This window comes from Macaca nemestrina, chromosome 4 (assembly GCF_043159975.1).
Source record: "Macaca nemestrina isolate mMacNem1 chromosome 4, mMacNem.hap1, whole genome shotgun sequence".
Lineage (NCBI taxonomy): Eukaryota > Metazoa > Chordata > Mammalia > Primates > Cercopithecidae > Macaca > Macaca nemestrina.
The window spans coordinates 47,497,719-47,520,233 of NC_092128.1; the positions used below are offsets into that span (position 1 = coordinate 47,497,719).

At 40.1% G+C, this 22,515-nt stretch overlaps 1 protein-coding gene across 7 annotated transcripts in view; it reads left to right on the top strand.

Annotated features, from left to right (window-relative positions):
* Positions 1–22,515, top strand: part of LOC105475271 (dedicator of cytokinesis 4) — a 474,119-nt gene that overhangs the window by 432,828 nt on the left and 18,776 nt on the right. For all 7 annotated transcript variants that reach the window (XM_011730368.3, XM_011730372.3, XM_011730365.3 and 4 more), the window contains 6 exons: positions 825–929; positions 5,710–5,851; positions 7,246–7,412; positions 10,438–10,524; positions 19,107–19,283; positions 20,117–20,200. In XM_011730368.3, the coding sequence (XP_011728670.2) occupies positions 825–929; positions 5,710–5,851; positions 7,246–7,412; positions 10,438–10,524; positions 19,107–19,283; positions 20,117–20,200 (762 nt within the window). The remainder of the gene's footprint in view (positions 1–824; positions 930–5,709; positions 5,852–7,245; positions 7,413–10,437; positions 10,525–19,106; positions 19,284–20,116; positions 20,201–22,515) is intronic.

The following is a 22,515-nucleotide window of genomic DNA, read 5'->3' on the forward strand; positions in this document are numbered from 1 at the left end:
CGAGAAGCGAGGTGATGATGTTTACTTGTGAGAGCCCTTGGGTGCCATAGTCACTAAGATTTTTATAAACCCAAAGCATTATACTTCATGCCAACTGCTCTTTGGGGTGCTGTTACTAGAAGGGGGATAGAGGAGGAATCTTCAAGTGTAATATTAGTCTTTCTCTGGAAACCCTGGGGATGATAATGCCATGAATGGGAAACCATAAGCTTTATATGCTTCATAGTTTCAACATTGTCAGGCGCACTTAAGAGCTTTCAACCCAGACAGCACTTTGCACTATGGGTCTCCTTTGGTTTGGTTTGTTGTTTTATCCTTGCCCAACCTGTGCAAGATTGCACCTTCCAAATGTCCTGAATTACCATAGGCAGGTGGAGGCAAACCCACAGGTAAGTACATCTGGCACGAGAATTCTCTAGAAAGGTTTTGCCTCTAATAATTCACGTTAATTTCTACTTAATTGTGAAGAAAATATTTTTCTTGATAGACTACATGCGTAGAAATAATTTTTCTCTTGGGATAACATGTGATAATACACTTGATCCTTTAAAGCAGGGGTAAGCAAACTACAGCCTTTGGGCCTAGCAGAATTAAATAGTTGTGAAGGGACAATATGGCCTGCAAAATGTAAAACAGTCTCTGGACATTTATAGAGGAAATTTGCCAATCCCCAACTTAAAGCATCAAAAAGAAAGTCAGACCTTCTTTTCGGCAAACTCAATTAAAATAAAGTTCTCCTTTATATAAAAGAGAAATCTTATTCTCTAACTTTGATAGAAACGAAAGATGAGATAAAATGCTTAGAACTTTTCTGTGCTTTCTAGATGATGGAAGCCTCTTTGTATGACAAAATTATGGACCAGCAACGTCTTGAACCAGAGTTCTTCAGAGTTGGATTTTATGGAAAAAAATTTCCATTTTTCTTAAGAGTAAGTAATATACTATTTAATTTTGCTTTCATAGTTCTCATATAGATATCCCAATCAAGAAAACTAAGCTGTTAGTGACATTTTATATGACAGGTAGTAATATGCATGAGACTTTCTTTAAACTTTTACTTTGCAGACATTATATTAATCTAGAATGCCTTGTTTTAAATAATTTCTGAGATAGCAATCAACCCCTTCCTAAATTTAGTATATTTTGTGAGCAATCTTTGATAATAATAGTTTCCCTTATATGATACCCACTATTTTAATTCAGTCTGCAATTCCCATCAAGTTAGTTTAAAAAAAAAAAAAATGGCGGGGCACTGCAGGAGGCTGGGAGTTGCAGAGTATCGAAAGCAATGCAGTTTCACATCACGTGAAAACCCTACCTCCAGCACCATGTAAAGAGTGTTGTTTGGCCATTTTGATGAATTTGTAAAAAGATAAATGTCACCCAGCAAAGAGACCCAATTTATTGCTAGTATAAACTCCATTTCTACAAAGGGAAAACCTTTAGACATTCTAAGATACCTACAAGATAATAAAATATTCAACTCCATTCTTTTCATTTTTCACATTCTGCCAAGTAGTATCTTCTAGGCTTGAATATTTATTGGACACTTCAGTATATACACCTTCCTTGTGTAAAAACATTGCTTAAAAGAACAAATGTAATTCCCAAGCAACTAAGGAAACGTATCTGGGATAATTTTAAAATTGAATCAATTTGTTACAACTTTAGTTCTCAATATACAAATATTTTGATGTTTGTTTTTACCTAAATCTTGCCTGTCAGCACATATGACAGGATACTAGGATGGGTGTGCTTGGAGAAGAAGAGAAAGATTTCACTTTATTGTTTGTTTAATAATCATTATCTGCCTTTCAGAATGAAAAAGACAGATAGGTAGATCCCAAAATATCCAATACAGGTTCATTTTAGTATCACATGGAACAAATGTTGTCTTTAGTCAATTGAAATGACCGTGCATTTGGGTGCTACACAGACATAATGTGCAATCTCCTTGTTGCATTAAAACACAGTATAGTGGGCGGTCACAAAGCTGACTCTGCAGGTGGGCCTGCCTAAAAATGGAGGAAATCTTGATTCCTGATAAAAAACGTCAGTAAGTGGGCACAGTGGCACGCTGTAATCCCAAGAACTTGGGAGGCTGAGATAGGAATATCACTTGAACCTGGTTCCAGACCAGTCTGGACAACAGAGCGAGACTCCCAAAAAAATGAAAATTAAAAAATGGCAGAGTCAGAATACATGTTGAATTTAAAAGACTAAGTTTTGGAGGTGTAGCTGGTCCCAAGCTGTTATGAGCAACCCCGCTAAGGACTGCAGATGGCCTGGATCCAGGTTCTGAGTGGAGCGGCACAGTCTAGAGCTGTAGCCTCACAGAGGGCTGGGGATTGCACAGCAGGGTCCAGATGCTTCTCTGCCTCAGTAGGTCATCTCCCTCTGTTGGCACAGACAGACATGACACTGTTGGCAGAGTCACATCTGAAAGATTATAATTAAAAGTATAAAGTTTAAAAAAGCTAGAAGTAGTTTAAGAGTCATAATTTTAAAGAGAGTTTAGCAAATTGGAAAACTGCATTAGCTAATAGAATAAATTTTGTTAAAAAGTCAATTAGAATAAATCAATCTTCTATATCATCCTTCTTTTAAAAATAGCTTTCCTGGGTATAAATGGCATTTGCTTCAAAATGAAAGAGAAGGGTCCCCCTCTATTGGTTTCTAAAGGGCACTACACTCTTCAGAATCCCGGAGCCTGACCTTTTTTCTTAAGGAATCAGATTCTAGTCTGTTCTTGGATTTAAAAGCAAACAAATATCAACATTAAAAACTTCCTTTTGGCCAGGCACAGTAGCTCGCACCTGTAATCCCAGCACTTTGGGAGGCCAAGGCAAGAGAATTGCTTGAGGCCAGAAGTCTTTTGTTGTTTGATCAATTTCCAAGATAATTTTTAGAACTCAAATACATTTATACAATGTTATGATCTAAGTAGGGATTTTTACCCTCATGGAAAACAGGTTACTTTTGGCTGGGCACAGTAGCTCACGCCTATAATCACAGCACTTTGGGAGGCCAAGGCCAGAGGATCACTTGAGCCCAGGAGTTCAAGACCAGCCTGAACAACATAGTGAGACCGTGTCTCTACTAAAAATAATAAAAAAGTAGTTTGGTGGTATGCGCCTGTAGTTCCAGCTTCTTGGGAGACTGAGGCAGGAGGATTGCTTGAGCTCAGGAGTCAAAGCTTCAGTATGCTGTGATTGAGCCAGTGCACTCCAGCCTGGGTGACAGTGAGACCCTGTCTCCAAAAAAAAAAAAAGAAAAGAAAATGGGTTAAAGAATACTAACATAGAAGTTCTACTTCTATATACATGCTTAAGAAAATTGAAAATACATATTCACACAAATACTTGTACCTGAATCTTCATAGCAGCATTATTCATAATAGCCAAAACATAGAAACTGCCCAAATGTCTATTAACTGATGAATGGGTAAACAAAATACAGCATGTCTATGCAATGATACTTAGCAATAAAAAGAAAAGAAATACTTATATGTGCTACAAAATGGATGAACTTTAACAATACTATGTTAAGTAAAAGCTAGTCACAAAAGGCCAGCACATTGTATAATTCTATAACAGGCAAATCCATACAAACAGAAAGTCGTTTTGTGATTGGCTGGGGGAAGGGGAAAATAGGAAGTAACTGCTAATGAGTATAGGGTTTCTTTTTGATAATGATGAAAAGATTCTGAAATTAAATTTTGTTAATGTTTGCACAACTTTATAAATATACTAAAAACCACTGAATTGCACATTTTTAAAAAGTGGATTTTGTTTTATGTGAATTATATCTCAATAAAGCTATGTTTTTCTCAGAAAAAAAAAGAGTACTGAGAAGGAAGATGCTTTATTTCTTGGAGTCCCAAATATCAGCCAAAATTTCATTTTATTTTAAAATGGCTTCTTAATAGCATTGAACGCCTGTATTCTTAGAGCAAATGCCCCGATTTTTACAAACTGTTATGTATAAGCATTGTTTTAAAATATATTTCATTTACTAGGATATTTGAATATTTATTTGGGGGCTCCTGTAATAGGCAGAGAGGGATGTATTGTCTTTTATTTTATCAAGCAAATTAATTATCTTTTGAGTAGAATTTTTAAAATACAGCATCAGATATTGTAACTTTTATCTAGAAAGTTTTAATTATAGAATTGTATGGGGTCCACAATTATAGGTAGAGTCTGCCTTAACCTTATGTTTTTCAAAAGATCATGATTTATTTAGGGGTTTGTGGGGAATCGAGGTAGTTTATCCAGCCCAGTTCCTGCTGCATTTCCTCTGCCTGCCTGCAGCTGCCCTTTCCTTGCGGAAGAACTAAGCCTCTGCCCATGACTTGTTTCTTACTCCCTCACTGTGGCCTGCAGTTCCTCTTTACGGCATTTTACATAAGAACCTCATAGAGCTGGACAACATGGAAAACCCTGGGCCTCAGCTCTCTAGGCCCCAAACTGATCTCCCCTTAACTTGACGATCTCCAAGGCCTGAGATCCCGCAAGCTTTCTTGGTCTTGGTAGCTCCTAGGCATTTTTCCTGCGTACACTAGGCCGTGTTCAGTTTAGAAAGAGCCCAGGGTCTGGACTCAGACCAGAATTTCAATCTAGTACACGTGGACAAAGTATTTCCAGACATTAAGCCGTGGCCAGGCGTGGTGGCTCACACCTGTAATCCCAGCACTTTGGGAGGCCAAGGCAGGCAGATCACCTGAGGCCAGGTGTTCAAGGCCAGCCTGGCCAACACAGTGAAACCCGATCTCTACTAAAAGTACAAAAATTAGCTGGACATGGTAGTGCACACCTGTCATTCCAGCTACTTGGGAGGCTGAGGCAGAAGAATTGCTTGAAGTTGGGAGATGGAGGTTGCAGTAAGCCGAGATCATACCACTGCACTCCAGCTGGGGCAACAGAGTGAGACTCCATCTCAAAAAAAAAAAAAGACTTTCAGCCCTGGTTCCCCAATTATAAAATGGGGTGGGGTAAGGGACAGTGACTACCTGTCAAGCTTGTATGAGTTGAATGACACGTGCAGTGTGCTTCGTCAATGACTGTGCTCAATTACAACTTCATTACCATTAAAATGTCAGATCCATCATTATCTAATCAGATCATTCAGGTACTTTTGGGAAACCTTCCCATCTTTCCAGCTGTCTTAACCTACCTCAGAAATAACCTTCACCATTCTTCCTGAAGGAGAGCATCATGAATGGCAGAATACTCATACACACACACACACACACACACACACACACACACACACACACATATACATACACACACAAAAAGCAGACAACAAATTTACTTTTCCTCCACGTTGTAAAATTACCCATGTGAATTTGATATGTATTTTATAAAAATAATCTTTACACATGTGCTCATTAACATTTAGAGGGAATACAAGTGTTTCGTTTTTATACTTTGGTGCTCTGAGAATCCTCTTTGCGCCTCATGCAAGTGAACCAGAAAGAGTGAGGCATTCTATTGGGTCTTATGAAATGCAGTAGAGAGTGAACTCATGATCTTTATCTGCATTTTTAACAATTGGGCAAACTTTTCAGATTGTTCCAACGTATTTTTTGTTAGAGTGTCTTGGTATGAGGCGTGTGGTCAGTTACTGCCAGTGTCATGTTTTTTGACTTTGTCTGTAATCCACTCCGTTATATAGCCCTAATTTCTTTTTTGCTTTCATCTCCAGAATAAGGAGTTTGTGTGTCGAGGGCATGACTACGAGAGGCTGGAAGCCTTCCAACAGAGAATGCTGAACGAGTTCCCCCACGCCATCGCCATGCAGCATGCCAACCAGCCCGATGAGACCATTTTCCAGGCAGAAGCTCAGTGTATCCGCACCTACAAGGGCTGGACTCAGTGAGATTGCACTGGCTCTTAGCTGCAGAGCATTTTCATGCAAGGTTGTTCAGCCACCAGTCCCTTTTCAACAGCCACATCCTTACTGCTCCCTTTTTTCCGTCGTCTTAATTTTAGCTTAACTCCTTCTGAATAGAACTTAATTGTTCTATTTATTATGATGATGTCAGTTGAAAGAACTCTCTTGAAAGAATTTTTCCCTTTTAATTAAACCTCTTGAATAGCTCACCCTGCCTTTAAAGCTCCTTTCTAGTGATTTCCTTTAGAATAAATTTCCTTTGACATATCCTGTGGAAACTGCTTAAGTTCAAGAAAATCATAGTATTATGCTTACTGGCACATATTATTTGCCCCTCCCCCCACCCTGATAATTTTTTTCTAGAATGAGGAATGCACGAGAAAGAGCTACTCCAGTATCTTTCGGGGGCTTTTAGCTATGGCATCCTGAGCAGCCTTTAATCATTGTTGTATAATTCATACTCTTATTGTCTTAACACAAACAACTGAGCTGAAATTATATAGGTATTAGAGACAAAGGCAGTTCACCCCAGCACTCTTTTCTGAACCCCTCTGCCTTTTCCTGAAACTGATGGTCTTAAAAAACACCTAAAACTTCCACTGACAATTGTGAATACCATCTCAAAGCAGAAACCAAAATGCAAGACATTGCAAGAAAGCACATAGGAAAAATATTTTGCTATCTTTCTTTAGATAAGAAGAGAAGGAAGTAAATATACAAGTTAATATGATACCCCTTTAATGTAATTTTTAAAAATATAAACTATAACTAAACACCCTGCATATGAATACAAGATTTGGGAGAGAAGTTATCACAGATGTGGGAAGGCTAGGGACACAGAAAATCACACAGATAGGTGGAAGTCACTGTCAATGTTCTAGTTTCTGTCTTTGGTCATGGTTGCATAGGTATTTACATGTTATTATCAGCAAACAATAAATTTAAATGGCTCATGCACAGACTAAGATATGTCTCATGAACAAGGATTAGGATTATCCTGAGTACCTAAGGCCCAAACCATTCACGTCTACGTACACACACACAGACACACACACACACACACACACACAAATTAGTGATATCTAAATTCAGAGGTCATGAAAATTTTAAGTCATGGAAATTTCAAGCTGATACTTCACCTACCTAGAACTAGTTCAAGACCTGTAGTTTGAGACATGATTTGCTAGAACTGAGTTCTTGGCATCTTCTTGGTAATTTTTTAAATGACTTCAACTGAAATGGAAACAGAAGATTCTTACCCATCCTCTTCTCTCTGCCATGGTTCAGCCCGAGCCAGACTTCCATGGATTGCCAAGTCAGGTTCTCTCCTTGACTCGTTAATCCTAGATTTGCAGATATATGCTGTGACCCCCATTCCGGAGAGCCAGGAGGTCCTGCAGAGAGAGGGCGTTCCGGACAACATCAAAAGTTTCTATAAAGTGAATCACATCTGGAAATTCCGCTATGACCGACCATTTCACAAAGGCACAAAAGATAAAGAGAATGAATTCAAGGTACCATGCAATTCTTATTACATGCTAACTCCTCAGATAGACTGCGAGCCCCTTGGGGTGCAACCCTTGGTAAATATTCACTCAGAATAGTGTCAAGTGACAGAAACAGAAGAGACTATATAAATCATTTAGTCTAGTGGTTCTGCAGCTCCACGTGTATCAGAGTGACATGGAGTGCTCCCTAACCAAGCAGATTTCTGGTGCCCAGCTCAGGAATTCTGAATCAGTTGGTCTGGGAGGAGGTCCTAAAATCAGCTTTTTTGGAACAATTCTAATGCTGGTGGTTCTTAGACCAGTCTTTGAGAACTCCTGGCTGAAGTCAGTCCTCTCATTCATTTATGTTGAACCAACTGTGGGAACCTTGGGATGTTTATTTTCACATAAAGTTCAATGAATAAAGAATACATAAGGAACAGAGAAAAGGAGGTCCTAAAGACAGAGAACAGTTGGGTAGACTGCTGGTACGGTGGGTAAGTTATGTGCCATCTTTTGCTGCTTGTTCTTGGGGGAACAGTGTGTAATCAGAACTTCTCAGGACTCCGAGTAAAAGCAAATCTTGGATTCTTTGCCTGTGTTGAGTTCTCTGCTCTCAGTAGTTCCAACATACCTTCCTACTTCAGCACCCTCTCTGCCAGAAAGGGGCAAGGTTTCTCATAGCCCCACTGCAGAAAAGGGGCAAGATTGTTCACTAGATAAATTAGAGTCTGCCCCTTTCTTTGCAAACAATGATATAGTGAAACCCCCCCAGTTTATTTCGTACCTAAACGAAGAATGCAAAATTAGCTTATTTTTGTGAGTTAATTGGCTTACCATTTTTCATCACAGATGTTCCCTGCTTAAGCTAGGAAACGTGCTCCTAACATGATTGTCTCATGTTAACTCACTTGGTCAGCTCTGCCTGTGTCTGTTCCCAGTACTCCCGGAAGTATTTCCAGGAATCATTCGCAACCCAGAGGAGATCAGAAGGGGAAGGTTTTGCAGAGTTATGACAGGATTGAATAAAGAGCAGTCCCTTGTGCCCGGAGATTTAATGGGCTAAATACCAAGGCAAGGAGCCCACTGGAAAACAACAATGGGATAGTACTAAAAAGATCCATGATCATTTTCTTGTTTTTTTCTGGAAACTTACATTTTTCTTTGTGCCTTCCAAAATCAATTAAAGATATAGCCAGTTGATGATACAGTTCTTCTTGCAGTTGCTTTTAGTTAAAACATAGTCAGAAATCCACTGAAATCAGGCAATTGACTTGTTCAAAGTAACCTTCTAGTTACTGGTAGCCCCAGTCCTAGAACTCACATTTTGTGACTCCTTCATTGTTTTTTCCACCATACTACATTTCCTTGTGGTTGTCACTTTAAATCTGTATCAGTAGTGCAGCAATCTCCCTAAAAAGCAATAATAATAAATCTGGCTCCTGATTCCTGTGCTTTATAGCCCTCAGAATCTGGCTCCAAACTGCCCCTCCAGAAGCCTCATCTCCACCACAACCTACTCACCCCTCCTCCCTCTCAGCCTCCGCGACACTCGGCTTCTTTCTTCCTCTCCCGCCAAGCCCTTTCGCAAGCTGCTTCTCCTGCCAGCACTGCTACCCCCACTCTCCTCCTGGCAAACTCCTACTCACTCCTCAGAATGCAGCTCACGCATCGCCCCCTCTGAGAACTGCTGTCCTCCTCCCCCAGGCTGGCGTGTGCGCCTGCATCCCCCTCTGTTGGCCCCCAGAGCCTTGAACATCCCTTTCTCTTCACTCTGAGCTCTTATTCATCTGCTTACCTCCCTGTCAGCACCAGAACACTGCGAGCTCTTGTCACAGGATCTCTGTCCTATTCATCTCAGCACAGCTTGGCTGGCCCAAAGAAACTCTTCCATTTTTTTTGTTGTGGTGGTGGTGGTTTGAGTAAATGGCACTATTTCAGGAATTTTGTAAAGTGTATTATCCTCTTGGGAATATACTTGGTTTAAGTAAGAAAGATGAGGCATAGATACTAAAACCTGGTTGACAAAAAAGAAACCTGTCATCAACAGCAGCTCGTACCAAAAGCAGCATGGTTTCACATGTCCTGGGGTTGCTGGTCCTGGCCAGAAGCAGCCCTGGCTCTAAAATACAGATTTGCCTCTATTAACAGCAGTTCAAACAAGCACAAGAAAATGTGGCACAGTAGATTCAGCAACAGAGGGGGAGTCAGAGGTCCTAGTGGGTAGGCTCTAGTGCTGGCTCTATTGGTAGTATAGCTTTTGAACAAGTCACATTGCTGCTTTAAGACTTAGTGTCTTCAAAATTTTTTTGTTTTTTTTTTGCTCTGTCACCCAGGCTGGAGTGCGATGGCGTGATCTCAGCTCACTGCAAGCTCTACCTCCCGGGTCACGCCATTCTCCTGCCTCAGCCTCCCGAGTAGCTGGGACTACAGGTGCCTGCCACCACTCCCAGCTAATTTTTTTGTATTTTTAGCAGAGACGAGGTTTCACCATGTTAGCCAGGATGGTCTCAATCTCCTGACCCCATGATCTGCCCGCCTCAGCCTCCCAAAGTGCTGGGATTACAGGCATGAGCCACCGCGCCCAGCCACGTCCTCATCTTTAACATAGATCACGCTGTGTGGTTCCTAAAGCCTTTGCTTCCCTTAGGACTCTTATTCTAATCTTACACTAACTGGCTAATACATTGACTGGCTGACCCCTCTACATATAAATGGCTAGATGTTAAGGAGTGAAGAGAGTTTGAATTAGAATTTTGGAGAAATAGCAAAGAAAATAACATATAGCCTATTTTTGTATTTTTAAGCTTGCTGTTTGAAGTAGGAGCTCATTTATTCCACATGGAAAAAAGCTTGATGATATACAGTGGAATTGTTAAAATCAGCTTCAGCAATATCTCACTGTGATAGTTTCATGAGTGCTTGAATGAAGACTAAAGAAAGGCTGATGGGAATAAGGAAAACCTGGTAACAGTGGGTTACAAACACTAGTCATGGAAGTAGCTAGAAAGAAGGGCAACTTGGGGGACTTAATGTGCTTTTTGTTTTGTAGAGTCTCTGGGTGGAGAGAACGTCATTATACTTGGTGCAGAGTTTGCCTGGCATTTCTCGCTGGTTTGAAGTGGAAAAACGTGAAGTGGTAAGGATCAGAGCTTATTCTCAAGCACTTTCTCATCACAGTTGTTCACTTAGAGTTGGTGCCATATATTCATTACTTCTCCTTTGACCCAGATTCTCTGGAAGCACTCATAGTAAAATAGTGAATGTTTATAGTATTGGCTGCTATTACCAAGCTGAGAAGGTAAACATTAATATTGTCCTAATGCATCCAGACGGAGGGATTCCTTGAAAACTCAATTTGCTACATGTAAAAAAAACTACTCAGGCCCTTGAGTTAGGAGTCTTGGAATTCCAGCTCTCCTAATTGCTATAGCTGTGTGACCTTCAATGCTTACTGTGTCAGACCAGTGCTAATGCTACCTGCTTTCTGTTAATCATCGTATCAAAGCTATGAGGTATATATTCTTATTCCTGTTTTTGCAATGTTTGACAAGAGGTCAAAAGCCTTTGCCAGAGATCACATAGCAAGATGTTGAAGAGAGACTCCAACGCAGATATTTCTGATTCCAAAGCCAGTTATATTAATCTCTTCTAGCTATGTTTTTCTTACAGGCTGAAGGAGGCTAATGTCAAGTCTCTGCCCAGTGCCCGATGCACAGTAGGTCTGTGTTGTTACAGTTCCCAGTAGAAAGGATGGCAGCATATTAATCTCTCTGAGCAGTCCTGATCTACAGTGGGTACCGCTACAGAACCTGGTAACCACAGCTCCCAAGAACCCTCAGGTTGTAAAATGTGACCCCAGCTCGAGTCCCCAGTTGTGGAGAGCAGGGAGAGCAGCAGCTGAAGGCAGCCACATCCAGGGTGGGACCCCCACCCAGCTGTCTGTGCTGCTCTTCCAGCTGACAGCACCTCGATGTCAGCCACAGCCTCACAGTCTCACAGCCTTCCTTGCTACATCCATTATAGCCATTTATTAATTTTATTTCACTTAGTGGAAATGTTCATTTGTTTCACTGCAGAAATAATGTGTTTGTCATTCGTTTTTGAGCCTGGATCTCACCCTTTTGATCGCTGTAGTTCTCTGATAGGAAGTGTGCCAATTGTGCAAATATAATGTAATTCATACCTTATTTAGGTCACAAGGCTATTCCTTCAATCCAGTAGAAAGAACAGCTCCTGACCAAATTGTTTTTCAAGAATTGTCTTACCTGAAATGTCTCAGCATTGAAACTACTCTCAGCCTATCATGTTCAATTAAGCTAAGGATTTGAAAATTAAAATTGAACTCTATTCAGCAGATTACATCAGTGTAGTTGTATTCTTGTCCAGTCTCAGGTCCAGAGTCCCCAAAAACTGGCTGCTTACACATTGTGCCCTGGTACCTTCCATGGAAGAGGGGAGACTGCTAAACGCAGTGCTCAAAAAGTCTTATTATGCTTCCCGCTGAATGGCATGGGTCCAACTTAGAGAAGTGTTTTTAGTCATCCATGCTGCATTAATGATTCAGAGAGCCTTTAGCTACTTACTACCCAGAGCATTAAATCCTGTGAAGTCTCACCAATGGTCCTAGCCCTTGGAAATGTCATACACACATACAATGCTAATAAAAAATAGCATGCTGATAATGATAAAAGGAGCATTACTAAACACAACCTTTCAAACATCAGCTGCCTACTTTATTAGAATATGTAATCTTATGTTCTGTCAAATAGAACAACTCAAACTCAACTGTTTTGTTCCCTGAACACAGCCCACTCTTTTTTTTTTTTAATTAATTTATTTATTTATTATTATTATACTTTAAGTTGTAGGGTACATGTGCATAACGTGCAGGTTTGTTACATATGTATACTTGTGCCATGTTGGTGTGCTGCACCCATCAACTCATCATTTACATCAGGTATAACTCCCAATGCAATCCCTCCCCCCTCCCCCCTCCCCATGATAGGCCCCTGAAACACAGCCCACTCTTAACAGCTTTTGTGTTTTTCTCTTGTTCTTGCTGCCTAGAATGTCCTCACTATCGATTAAAGCTATTGGTTTCCTGGTTTAACTTCTAGTGTAGAAGGTCTTCAAGAACAGGGACAGGTAGTAGGTACTCAATACAAGTATATCACATTGAATTGAAATTCCTCATCTGCAGATGCCAATGTCTGAAAACCAAGAGATGCTTTCATTTGACTCCAAAGCTCATTTGCTAATAATACACCCAAGCTTTTCTAATGCAAGTCCATTTATTAACTGTATTTCACTTAGTGTGAAGGTTCATGTGTTTCACTGTAGAAATACTGTATTTCCTTTTTTGTTTTTGAGACTGGATCTTCCTCTGTCACCCAGGCTAGAGTGCAGTGGTACGATCATGGTTCACTGCAGCCTTGACCTCCCGGCCTCAAGTGATCCTCCCACTTCAGCCTCCCAGGTAGCTGGGACCACAAGCATGTGCCACCACAACTGGCTACTTTTCTGATTTGTTGTAGAGATGAGGTCTCACAATGTTGCTCAGGCTAGTCTCAAGCTCCTGGGCTCAAACAGTCCTCTGGCCTTTGTCTCCCAAAGTGCTGGGATTACAGGCATAAACCACCATGCCCGGCCTTATTAATGTAATGCATTTGATTAGAGGAACCTGCCCTAGATCCTGCTGGGGGGTTTATAATATACCATATATGGCCCTATACTGCCTTTCTAAAATCTGAAAAGTTCTTAATTCTGAAACATATGGCACCAAAGGTTTCAGATGAAATTGGGGACCTTTATTTTCTAATTCATAGACCCCCTCAATGGCTTATCAACTTTTGTGAAGATATCAATGCCTTTGAACTGTTGTTTCCTCTGTAGTTTATTTATTATTTTCAAAACCCAAAAAAGTGTTTTTGTCCTGATTAAAAAATAAGCTCATTTCAGCTAGGTGCCATGACTCACCTGTAATCCCAGCACTTTGGGAGGCTGAGACAGGTGGATCACCAGAGGTCAGGAGTTCAAGACCAGCCTAACCAACACAGTGAAACCCTGTCTCTAGTAAAAATACAAAAAATTAGCTGGGCGTGGTGGCATGCACCTGTAGCCCAGCTACTTGGGAGGCTGAGGCAGGAGAATTGCTTGAACCCGGGAGGCAGAGGTTGCAGCGAGCTGAGATCACACCACTGCACTCCAGCCTGGGCAACAAGAGCGAAACTCTTGTCTCAAAAAAAAAAACTAAGCTCATTAAAAACTTTTAATCAAGACAAACATTTATAGTTTAGAATCCATAAATAATTTTTTTTAAATCCAACTAAAGATCACGATAATATTGTCATACCACATCCTGCCCATCAGAAAACAATGTGCCTGTTTCTAAATACTGTATACCCAGAAGCTAACCAGTCCTCAGCGCCCCACCGATAGCGCCACCTAGTGCCTGATTACTGCAGTAGCCTCCTGAAAGATTAGCTTTCCAACCCTTATCCCTGGAGTCTCTTTTGTACTTCGCAGCCAGTGACCTTTTAAAACTTAAGTTATAGCATACAAAAATAGAGAAAATATATAATGATATAATGAACCTGACTTACCCATCATTACTTCAACAGCCATCAAAAAGGCCAGTTTTGTTTCATCGACATGTCTACCTGCTCCCTCTCAACTGGACTGTTTTTGAAGTAAATCTCAGATGTCATATCACTCCATCTACAAATATTTTAGTATTCATATTTATTTTTAAAAACCTGAAATATTGTCACATTAAAAATTAACAGTAATTCCTTGACCATAAAATGTACAGTGTTCATTCATACTTTACCAAATCTTTTATTCTGCATTTTAGACCAGCCTGGGCAACGTAGTAAGACGCCATCTCAACAAAAAATTTAAAAAATTAGCCAGCATGGTGGCATATGTCTGCAGTCCTAGCAACCTCCTACTCCAGAGGTTGAGGCCAAAAGATCACTGGAGCCCAGGAGTTTGAGGTTACAGTGAACTATGATCATACCACTGTACTCTAGCCTCAGTGACGGTCTCAACCCTGTCTCTTTTTTTTTAAAGAAAAATTATATATTTTTAGGCTGGGCACGGCGGCTCATGCCTGTAATCCTGGCACTTTGGGAGGCCAGGGCAGGCAGATCACTTGAGGTCAGGAGTTCAAGACCAGCCTGGCCAACATGGCAAAACTTTGTCACTACAAAAAATACAAAAATTAGCTGGGCATGGTGGATCACACCGGTAATCCCAGCTGCTCAGGAGGCTGAAGCAGGAGAATTGCTTGAACCCAGAAGGTGGAGGTTGCAGTGAGCCAAGATTGCGCCACTACACTCCAGCCTGGGCAACAGAACAAGTGAGACTGTCTCAAAACAAGAAAGAAAAATTTTATTTTTACTCTGTTATTCGAATCCAGATTTAAATAAAGGCCATGCATTGCAGTTGATTGAAATGTCTTCTAAGTCTCTTTCAAGCTATACGTTTCCCCTTGCATCACTTTCCTTATTTTTTTTTTGTTGAAGAAACTAGGTTGTTTATCCTGAAATGTTTCCTTACGTGTGGATTCTGCAGACTGCATCCCAGTGAAGTCATTTAACATGTTTCTCTGTCGCCTGTATTCCTTGTAAATTGGTAGTTAGAACTAGAGACTTGATGAAATGTTTTGCTTTTATTTTCACAAGACTACTTCATACTTGGTGTTATGTGCTACTGGTTGTCGTGTGTGTGTGTGATGCTGGCAGCCACTGGTGATCATTGACCAGATCTATTAATCTTTTATGGGTCACAAAATGGTGATATTTTATCATTTCATGTTTATTTACTCATTGGAATACTTCTGTAAACAGAAATGTCCTCTCACGAAATATTTGATTGAGGCCGGGCGCGGTGGCTCAAGCCTGTAATCCCAGCACTTTGGGAGGCCGAGACGGGTAGATCACGAGGTCAGGAGATCGAGACCATCCTGGCTAACACGGTGAAACCCCGTCTCTACTAAAAAATACAAAAAACTAGCCGGGCGAGGTGGCGGGCGCCTGTAGTCCCAGCTACTCGGGAGGCTGAGGCAGGAGAATGGCGTAAACCCGGGAGGCGGAGCTTGCAGTGAGCTGAGATCCGGCCACTGCACTCCAGCCTCGGCGACAGAGCGAGACTCCGTCTCAAAAAAAAAAAAAAAAAAAAAAAAAAAAAATTTGATTACCCTGAGGTACAGTAAAGATAATGCTGTATTCTACAAAAGCGACCAGAGGGGTTTTTGTTTGGTTGGTTTTGTTTTTAGTATCATTAGTAACTCATGGATGTAAGCATATTTGTTTTGTTTTAATCCATTGCAGTTATTCTTATTAAATTTCAAAATGTTCCATCTTTGCCTGTTGGAAGCCTCATCAGAATGGCTCCTGAGTCTTTTTTCACAGTATCCAAGTAGTCTTTGTTACTGAGCTAACACACAGGATCTGACTGTCAAATTCCACACAGGACTCAGTGACCCCTCCCAGCATCAAGCTTTGCTAGTAATTTCAAGGCAGGCAGGATGCTCAGATAAAGCAGTGAGATTTCTGAGACATCACGCGTGCCAGGTCCTTCTTCCCCACATCAGTAATAATTCAGAATTATAGGTGGAGTCCCTAAGTGAGGTTCACAAGGTTCCTCATTCAGAAGCACATTTAAATTATGAAGTGTCAATTAGGAAACATTCCATTTTCTACTCCAGAGAGTTAGTTGTAAAGCTTCTCAGGGACATTCTGTAATCATGCCTCATGGCTTCTGGTTTATTTACTTAAAGAAATCCTTTGACTGGGGACTTCCCTCTTGGGCATTCCGTAGATAACATCTCTTCCCCCTAGCAATTATTTTTAGTCTGTTTACTTGAAGGTTCAATTGACGAAGAGATAAGACATAGTCACCTGTCTTTTCTGTCCCCTAAGGACATTGCCCAGTAAAGAAAATGAATGGATCACAGGCCAGATACTTGAAGGACTTCCTGGTAAGACAGGTGGTCTGGGATCACTTGAACATCTCCTGCCCTAGACCTGAAAGCAGCTATTTCTCCAATGACTCTTTATTCATTTTGGTGGTAAACAGTATTTACAGATTGTAATCTGAGGGATGGAGGAAAGTAATTCTTGGTGAACACTCTATATCACATATCTTTGCACATTTCTTTGACCGTCCCCTTAGATTTCCCTAGAAGTGAATTAATCAAAAGTATCCTCACTGTAACCATTGATTCATGGATCAGCAATGGGATATATCATTTACACCCTGTCTAGAGGGGATAACTAGTCTTAGGAATACTTATTTCCCCAGTATCTTCTCCAACACTAAGTGTTGTATATTTTAATCTTTCCAAATAGACCAAAATTATACTGGGGTTGGATGTTTTGTTTCAGCATTTTTTGAATGCTGAGTGAAGATATGTTTTCATATATTGATGTACTCTATTTTCTTGTGTGAATGCACCAATCATATCCTTTGTCTCTTCAGTATTTGGCAAATACTAACATTTTGTCTATCCTTCATGTTGGAAATATTTTCCAAGTCGTTTGTATTTTGCCTATGTTTATTATATCTTGTTTTATTTACTTTCTAGAAAATTTGATTTTTAATAGCATTTGAATTTACAAAGATGAAGATTGCTTTTTTCTTATAGCCAAAAGTACATAAAATCTATTGTAACCATTTTTAGGTGTGCAGTACAGTAGTGTTAACTATATATACATTGTTGTGCAACAGGTATCTAGAAGTTTTTCATGTTGGAAACCTCAAACTCTGTATTCACTCAACAGCAGTTCTCTTCTCCCCTTCCGCCTAGCCCCTGGGAACCACCATTCTATGTTCTAAGATGTTTTGCTTACTTTTTAACTTTCAGTTACTCAGAGCTCTCAGACTTCCTTTATGGTTTAACTTTTGTGTTCATAAAACAAAGATTTACTGTTACAAATAATCTGAAAGTAAATACCCATTTTCCACCATTCAGGTAAAGAAACAGAACATTGCCAGCCGTATCCTGCAGGCCTCCCATGCACCCCTTCTCAATTATAGCTCCATCTTCACCATAAAAAGTAGTCACTATCCTGACTTTTATGGTATCCATTGCCTTGCTTAGTTTATCACCTATTTGCCTCTCTAAACAAGTCAATTTAGTTTTACCTGGTTTTGAACTTTATATAACATACTAGTTGTGTTCTATTGAGACATATTTGACTCAGTGTTATTTGTAGTATTTGTCCATGTTATTGCATGTGACTGAAGTTTGTTTCATTGCTGTATGCTATTCCATTCCATGAACATATCACAATATGTTTATTCTCTTGTCAATGGACTTATGGATTTTGGAGATTATGAACATTTTTGTATGTTTCCTGGTATACACATACAAAAACCTCCTACTCCACTTTTCCTTATATGCCTAGAATTTCTGAATCATAAGATATAGATATACACACACACACCCCTATATATATCTTCACCTGTTTTTCCAAAGTGAAGGTACCAACTTAAACTTCCAGTAGCAGTAATCGAGAGTCCGTTGCTCACAATCTCACTCTCATCTGCTGTTGTCATTTTTGTTTTTACTATTTCAGTGGGTGTTTAGTAGTATGTTATTGTAGTAGTATTTTTCACATCTTTGATCACAAATGAGGCCCAACACCTTTTCATTATTTGTTTACTGGCCATTTGAATTTATTCCGTTGTAAGTCGCTGTTTATTTGCTCGTTTATTTGGTTGTTTACCTTTTTCTTATTGGTTTTTAAGAGTCCTTATAAACCCTGAACATGTGCTTTTTGATGGTTACACATGTTACAAAATCTTCTATGTTCTTGCTTATCTTCCCTTCTCTTTGTGTCTTTGATGAATGTTCAGTCTTAATATTCTAGGATTTTTCAGTGTTGGTTTAAGATGATCTAAGTGACCTTTAAAAATTCTAATTTGTTTCCTTGCCTGCATGAACCAATATTTAAATATGCTTATTGTAATCCTGAATTACTTGATTGCTGAGAGCTTGGCAGACCTTCTCTTCAAGGAAAATGTCAATGGCAATAGCAATCCCAATGACATACATTTGAAGAGCACTTTTACCATTTTCACAATTAGGTCCTCCATACAGCCTGGAATTTTTAAGTCATTATGATTCTATTTGGCTTTCCAACAAATAGATCCTGCAGTATATATTATCTTGTTTTCTATAATTCCCAACTGTGTGCCATCCTGTGCCACCTTATGGTGCTGTTATATATACATATGAGGTTCATATGGCATATGTCCCATCTTCCCAACTAGGCTGAAAGCTCCTTGACATCAGAGGATCCATAAATGCATCTTTATATCTCCCATGGTGCTTTGTATCAAATAAGCATTGAGAAGGGTGATAATATTCAGGGTATCTGAATATTTAACCCTTCAAAAGAAAAAAAAACTGGTTTTAAAAGACATGAGATGCTTGGATATTATTTTAAGGATTAAATTGGTTGTTGCAGTGCTAATATAGAATTGATGATTATCCAAACCACATTTCAATGAATAAATATAATTACCTTACCCTTTCCAAACCTTGCTAATGAACATCCCACTTGAGTCTATTCTACAGAATGGCCCCTGGTAGAGATATTGATGGAAGCCAAGGGGGAGCGCAGATAATTCAGAACATGGATAAACTACTTTGTCTTTCTTCTTGAATGTCACAAATTCAACATATATTTATGTTCATTTGCTTCTCAGGTAGAAATGAGTCCTCTGGAAAATGCAATTGAAGTGCTGGAAAATAAGAATCAGCAACTGAAGACTCTGATTAGTCAGTGTCAGACAAGACAGATGCAGAATATTAATCCCCTGACGATGTGCCTGAATGGAGTTATAGATGCTGCAGTTAATGGTGGTGTTTCCAGGTACCAAGAGGTAAGGATTAGGTATTGTTTCAGAGAAAGTTTTCAATTGTGAAACCCTTCTCAGGGTTTCATGAATCTTTTTTTCAGACTGTGTACCCATATCAGCATGCAAACACAGGGCTGCAATTGACACAGAGTCCTTTGTTAAACAGAGCAAAACATACAGTCATTTGTAATTGCCCAGTAACTCCATTTTCCCAACATGTTATATTTTGATAATAAAAATGTGTGTGTGTATTCATTCTTGCATGAATAAAAGTAGAAAGGACGTTAGGATTGTTTAATAAATATCCACCTAAAATAATTTCTCTAAGCAAAGAAGTTCATGGGCATAGAAAAGTCTGATCTGGGCTGGGCTCAGTGGCTCACACCTGTAATCCCAGCACTTTGGTTTGAGACCAGCTTGAGCAACATAGGAAGATCCTATCCCAATTAAAAAAAAAAAAAAAAGACAAGACCAATCTTGCTTAGATGATGCTTTAAGTGGACCTTTCATCTGCTCTCTTAAACAGAAAGATACAGTACCCTGGAAGGTAAGGCCACCATCTGGGTCACACTGAATCTTAAGGCAGTTTGTTTTAGGATACAAGCCATATAGCTTATTGATTTGGGTTTGTTCTTTATTTTACCAAGGGTACTTATTGTACAATCACTGATCTTCCTTTAACAATTCTTATGTTTCCATTCTGACCAACCACCTACGCTCGTAATCAGCCCATCTGTCCCAAAATGTGGTTTATAATGGTGTCATTTCCATAAAGATGCCAGGTCTTTAAAAACAACTTGTCTTTGACTTGTCTTGTAACTCCACTGAAGTAGACTGATTCTCCTTTCCCTTACTAGGCATTCTTTGTCAAAGAATATATCTTAAGTCACCCTGAAGATGGGGAGAAAATTGCACGATTAAGAGAGCTGATGCTTGAGCAGGTAAGTGAAGCAGAAGCCAATCCCCTTCTATTTTGCCTGGATATGTGCTCGCTTACCTAGAGCCCCCTCTGCATGGTTTCCTGCATCAGTGGTCTAACTGAAGCGGGCAAGCAAGGGTCACAGATTCCTGTAATATATCCCAACTTGCTAATTTCTACTTTTTCTTCCCACTGGGATGCAAAAATTAATTTAACAATGAGTAGACTATGGCGGCCAGTTACAGGTTGAGTATCTTTTATCCAAAATACTTGGGACCATCAGTGTTTCAGATTTTGGAATATTTGCATTTACATAAGGGATATCTTGGGAGAGGGACCCAAGTCAAATAACAAAATTTATTATTTCATATACATCTGACACACATAGCCTGAAGGTCATTTTATATAATATTTTAATAATTTTGTGCATGAAGTTTCGACTATAACCCATTACATGAGGCTGGGTGTGGAATTTTCCACTTGTGGCATCATGTTGGCACTCAGAAGGCTTCAAATTTTGGAGCATTTCTGATTTTCAATTTTTGGATTAGGGATGCTCAACCTGTGAAACAAACAGCTTCATGTGGTCTCTTAAAACATTCTTTGAACATTCTCCTCCTAGAGACTTGCTGTAGGTTTGATGCCAACTCCAAATATGAGTGCATGAATGAATGAGATTGTTACGTAAGCATTATAATAAGGAAGTGGGCGATCAATAGACCTTGCTTTAAAGCAGTGTCGTATTTTGCAAAGTAAACCTATAGATTACATGATATGGACAAAACTAGATACAACTCATCATTTTCTACCCCAGAGAAGCGTGGTTTATTTTATTTATTTATTTGGAACCGTCAAGTACAAATAACTGGAAGGAGTAATCTGTTGCCTACTGTGTCCCTATTGACAGCTCTCAGCCTGAAAATGGTTTGAAAACCTCTGAGGTAGGAGACATGGTTGGAAGCCTGTGTTAAACAGGAAATAAAAACATTTGATTCCTGTGAAAAGCGGAATATGTGTGATGAAATGTGACAAAGGCATCTGTTTCTACTCAATAATGCCAAATTAATAAGTAAAGCATGCTCTTTGGATTAGAAAATGATGAGGTTGTGTCTGGTTTTCATCCATTTTTTATGCTCTGTAGGCTTAGTCCACAAAACCTAATACTGCAGGGAAAGAGGTGGCCATAGAAGACAGAGAAGAATTACTTGAAGCTGATCTGTAAGGAAATAAAGAATAAGTCAAGTTCCCAATGTGACTCTGGGTGTTTGTAGATACTAGAAGTGAGCAGTTTAGGTCATCCAATACTTAGAATTATGCAATGACTTTAACCTTCATTGATTTTTAAAGATCTGTGTTTTACCTCTTATGAATGGTTCACTTCACCCCAGGACTGTATCTGCTGGATTCAGCCTGACTGAATTATTTCCCCAGAATTAAATGGTAGCTCAGCGTCAAGAAGACTCCCAAGAAAAATAAAACCAGGGAACCTTTATTTCTTCTATGTCCTGCTTGATTATGTTCCTGAAACCTCGTGGAAAGAGCCATGGCCTAGGAAATGTGAGATTTCTATTATAAGACAAGCAGTGCACATATGACTGTCAATGTGACCTTGGCCAAGTCTCATCATCTCTCTGGGGAGGTGGACTGGAGAGGGCACCATCCTTCTCTGGACCTCTGCAAAGTAGTTCAGATCAACTCTCTAGAGGACAGGGACATGCACCACCCCAATGCTTCTTCCAGGACAGCCTTACGCTGCCTCAGCTGCAGGAAATGTGGCTATCGACAGACATCTCCAGCTGTCAGGCCCTTCAGGGATTGCCTTGGCTGCAGAGAGCCACTTGGCCCAAGGTTGCTACCTTCTCAGTGGTGCACTTCCCAGACTGAGGAAGCAATAGAAAGCCTGGCCATTTGGGCCCAACACAGGACAACTCAAACAGACCATTAAAGGTCCAGAGGTTGAGGTAGGAGGATCATCTGACACCAGGAATTCAAGACTAGCCTGGGCAACATAGCAAGACCCCATCTCTACAAAAACCTAAAAACTAGCTGGGTGTGGTGGTGCATGTCTGTAGGCCCAGCTACTTGGGAGGCTGAGGTGGGAGGATCATCTTAGCCTAGGAGTTCGAGGTTGCAGCGAGCTATGATCACACCACTGCATTCCTTCCTGGGAAGCAGAGAGAGACTCTGTCTCTAAAAAGATTAAAATACAAATAAATGTTTAAAAACGTTCCAGAGGTCCCTTGGGTTTGGCAGCAGCTGACAGGACTGCTGTGCAGCCCAACTTCTTTTCTTGTCAAGTCCGGCTTCTGTCCCTCCCCCTGACAGGCATCAGTCAAT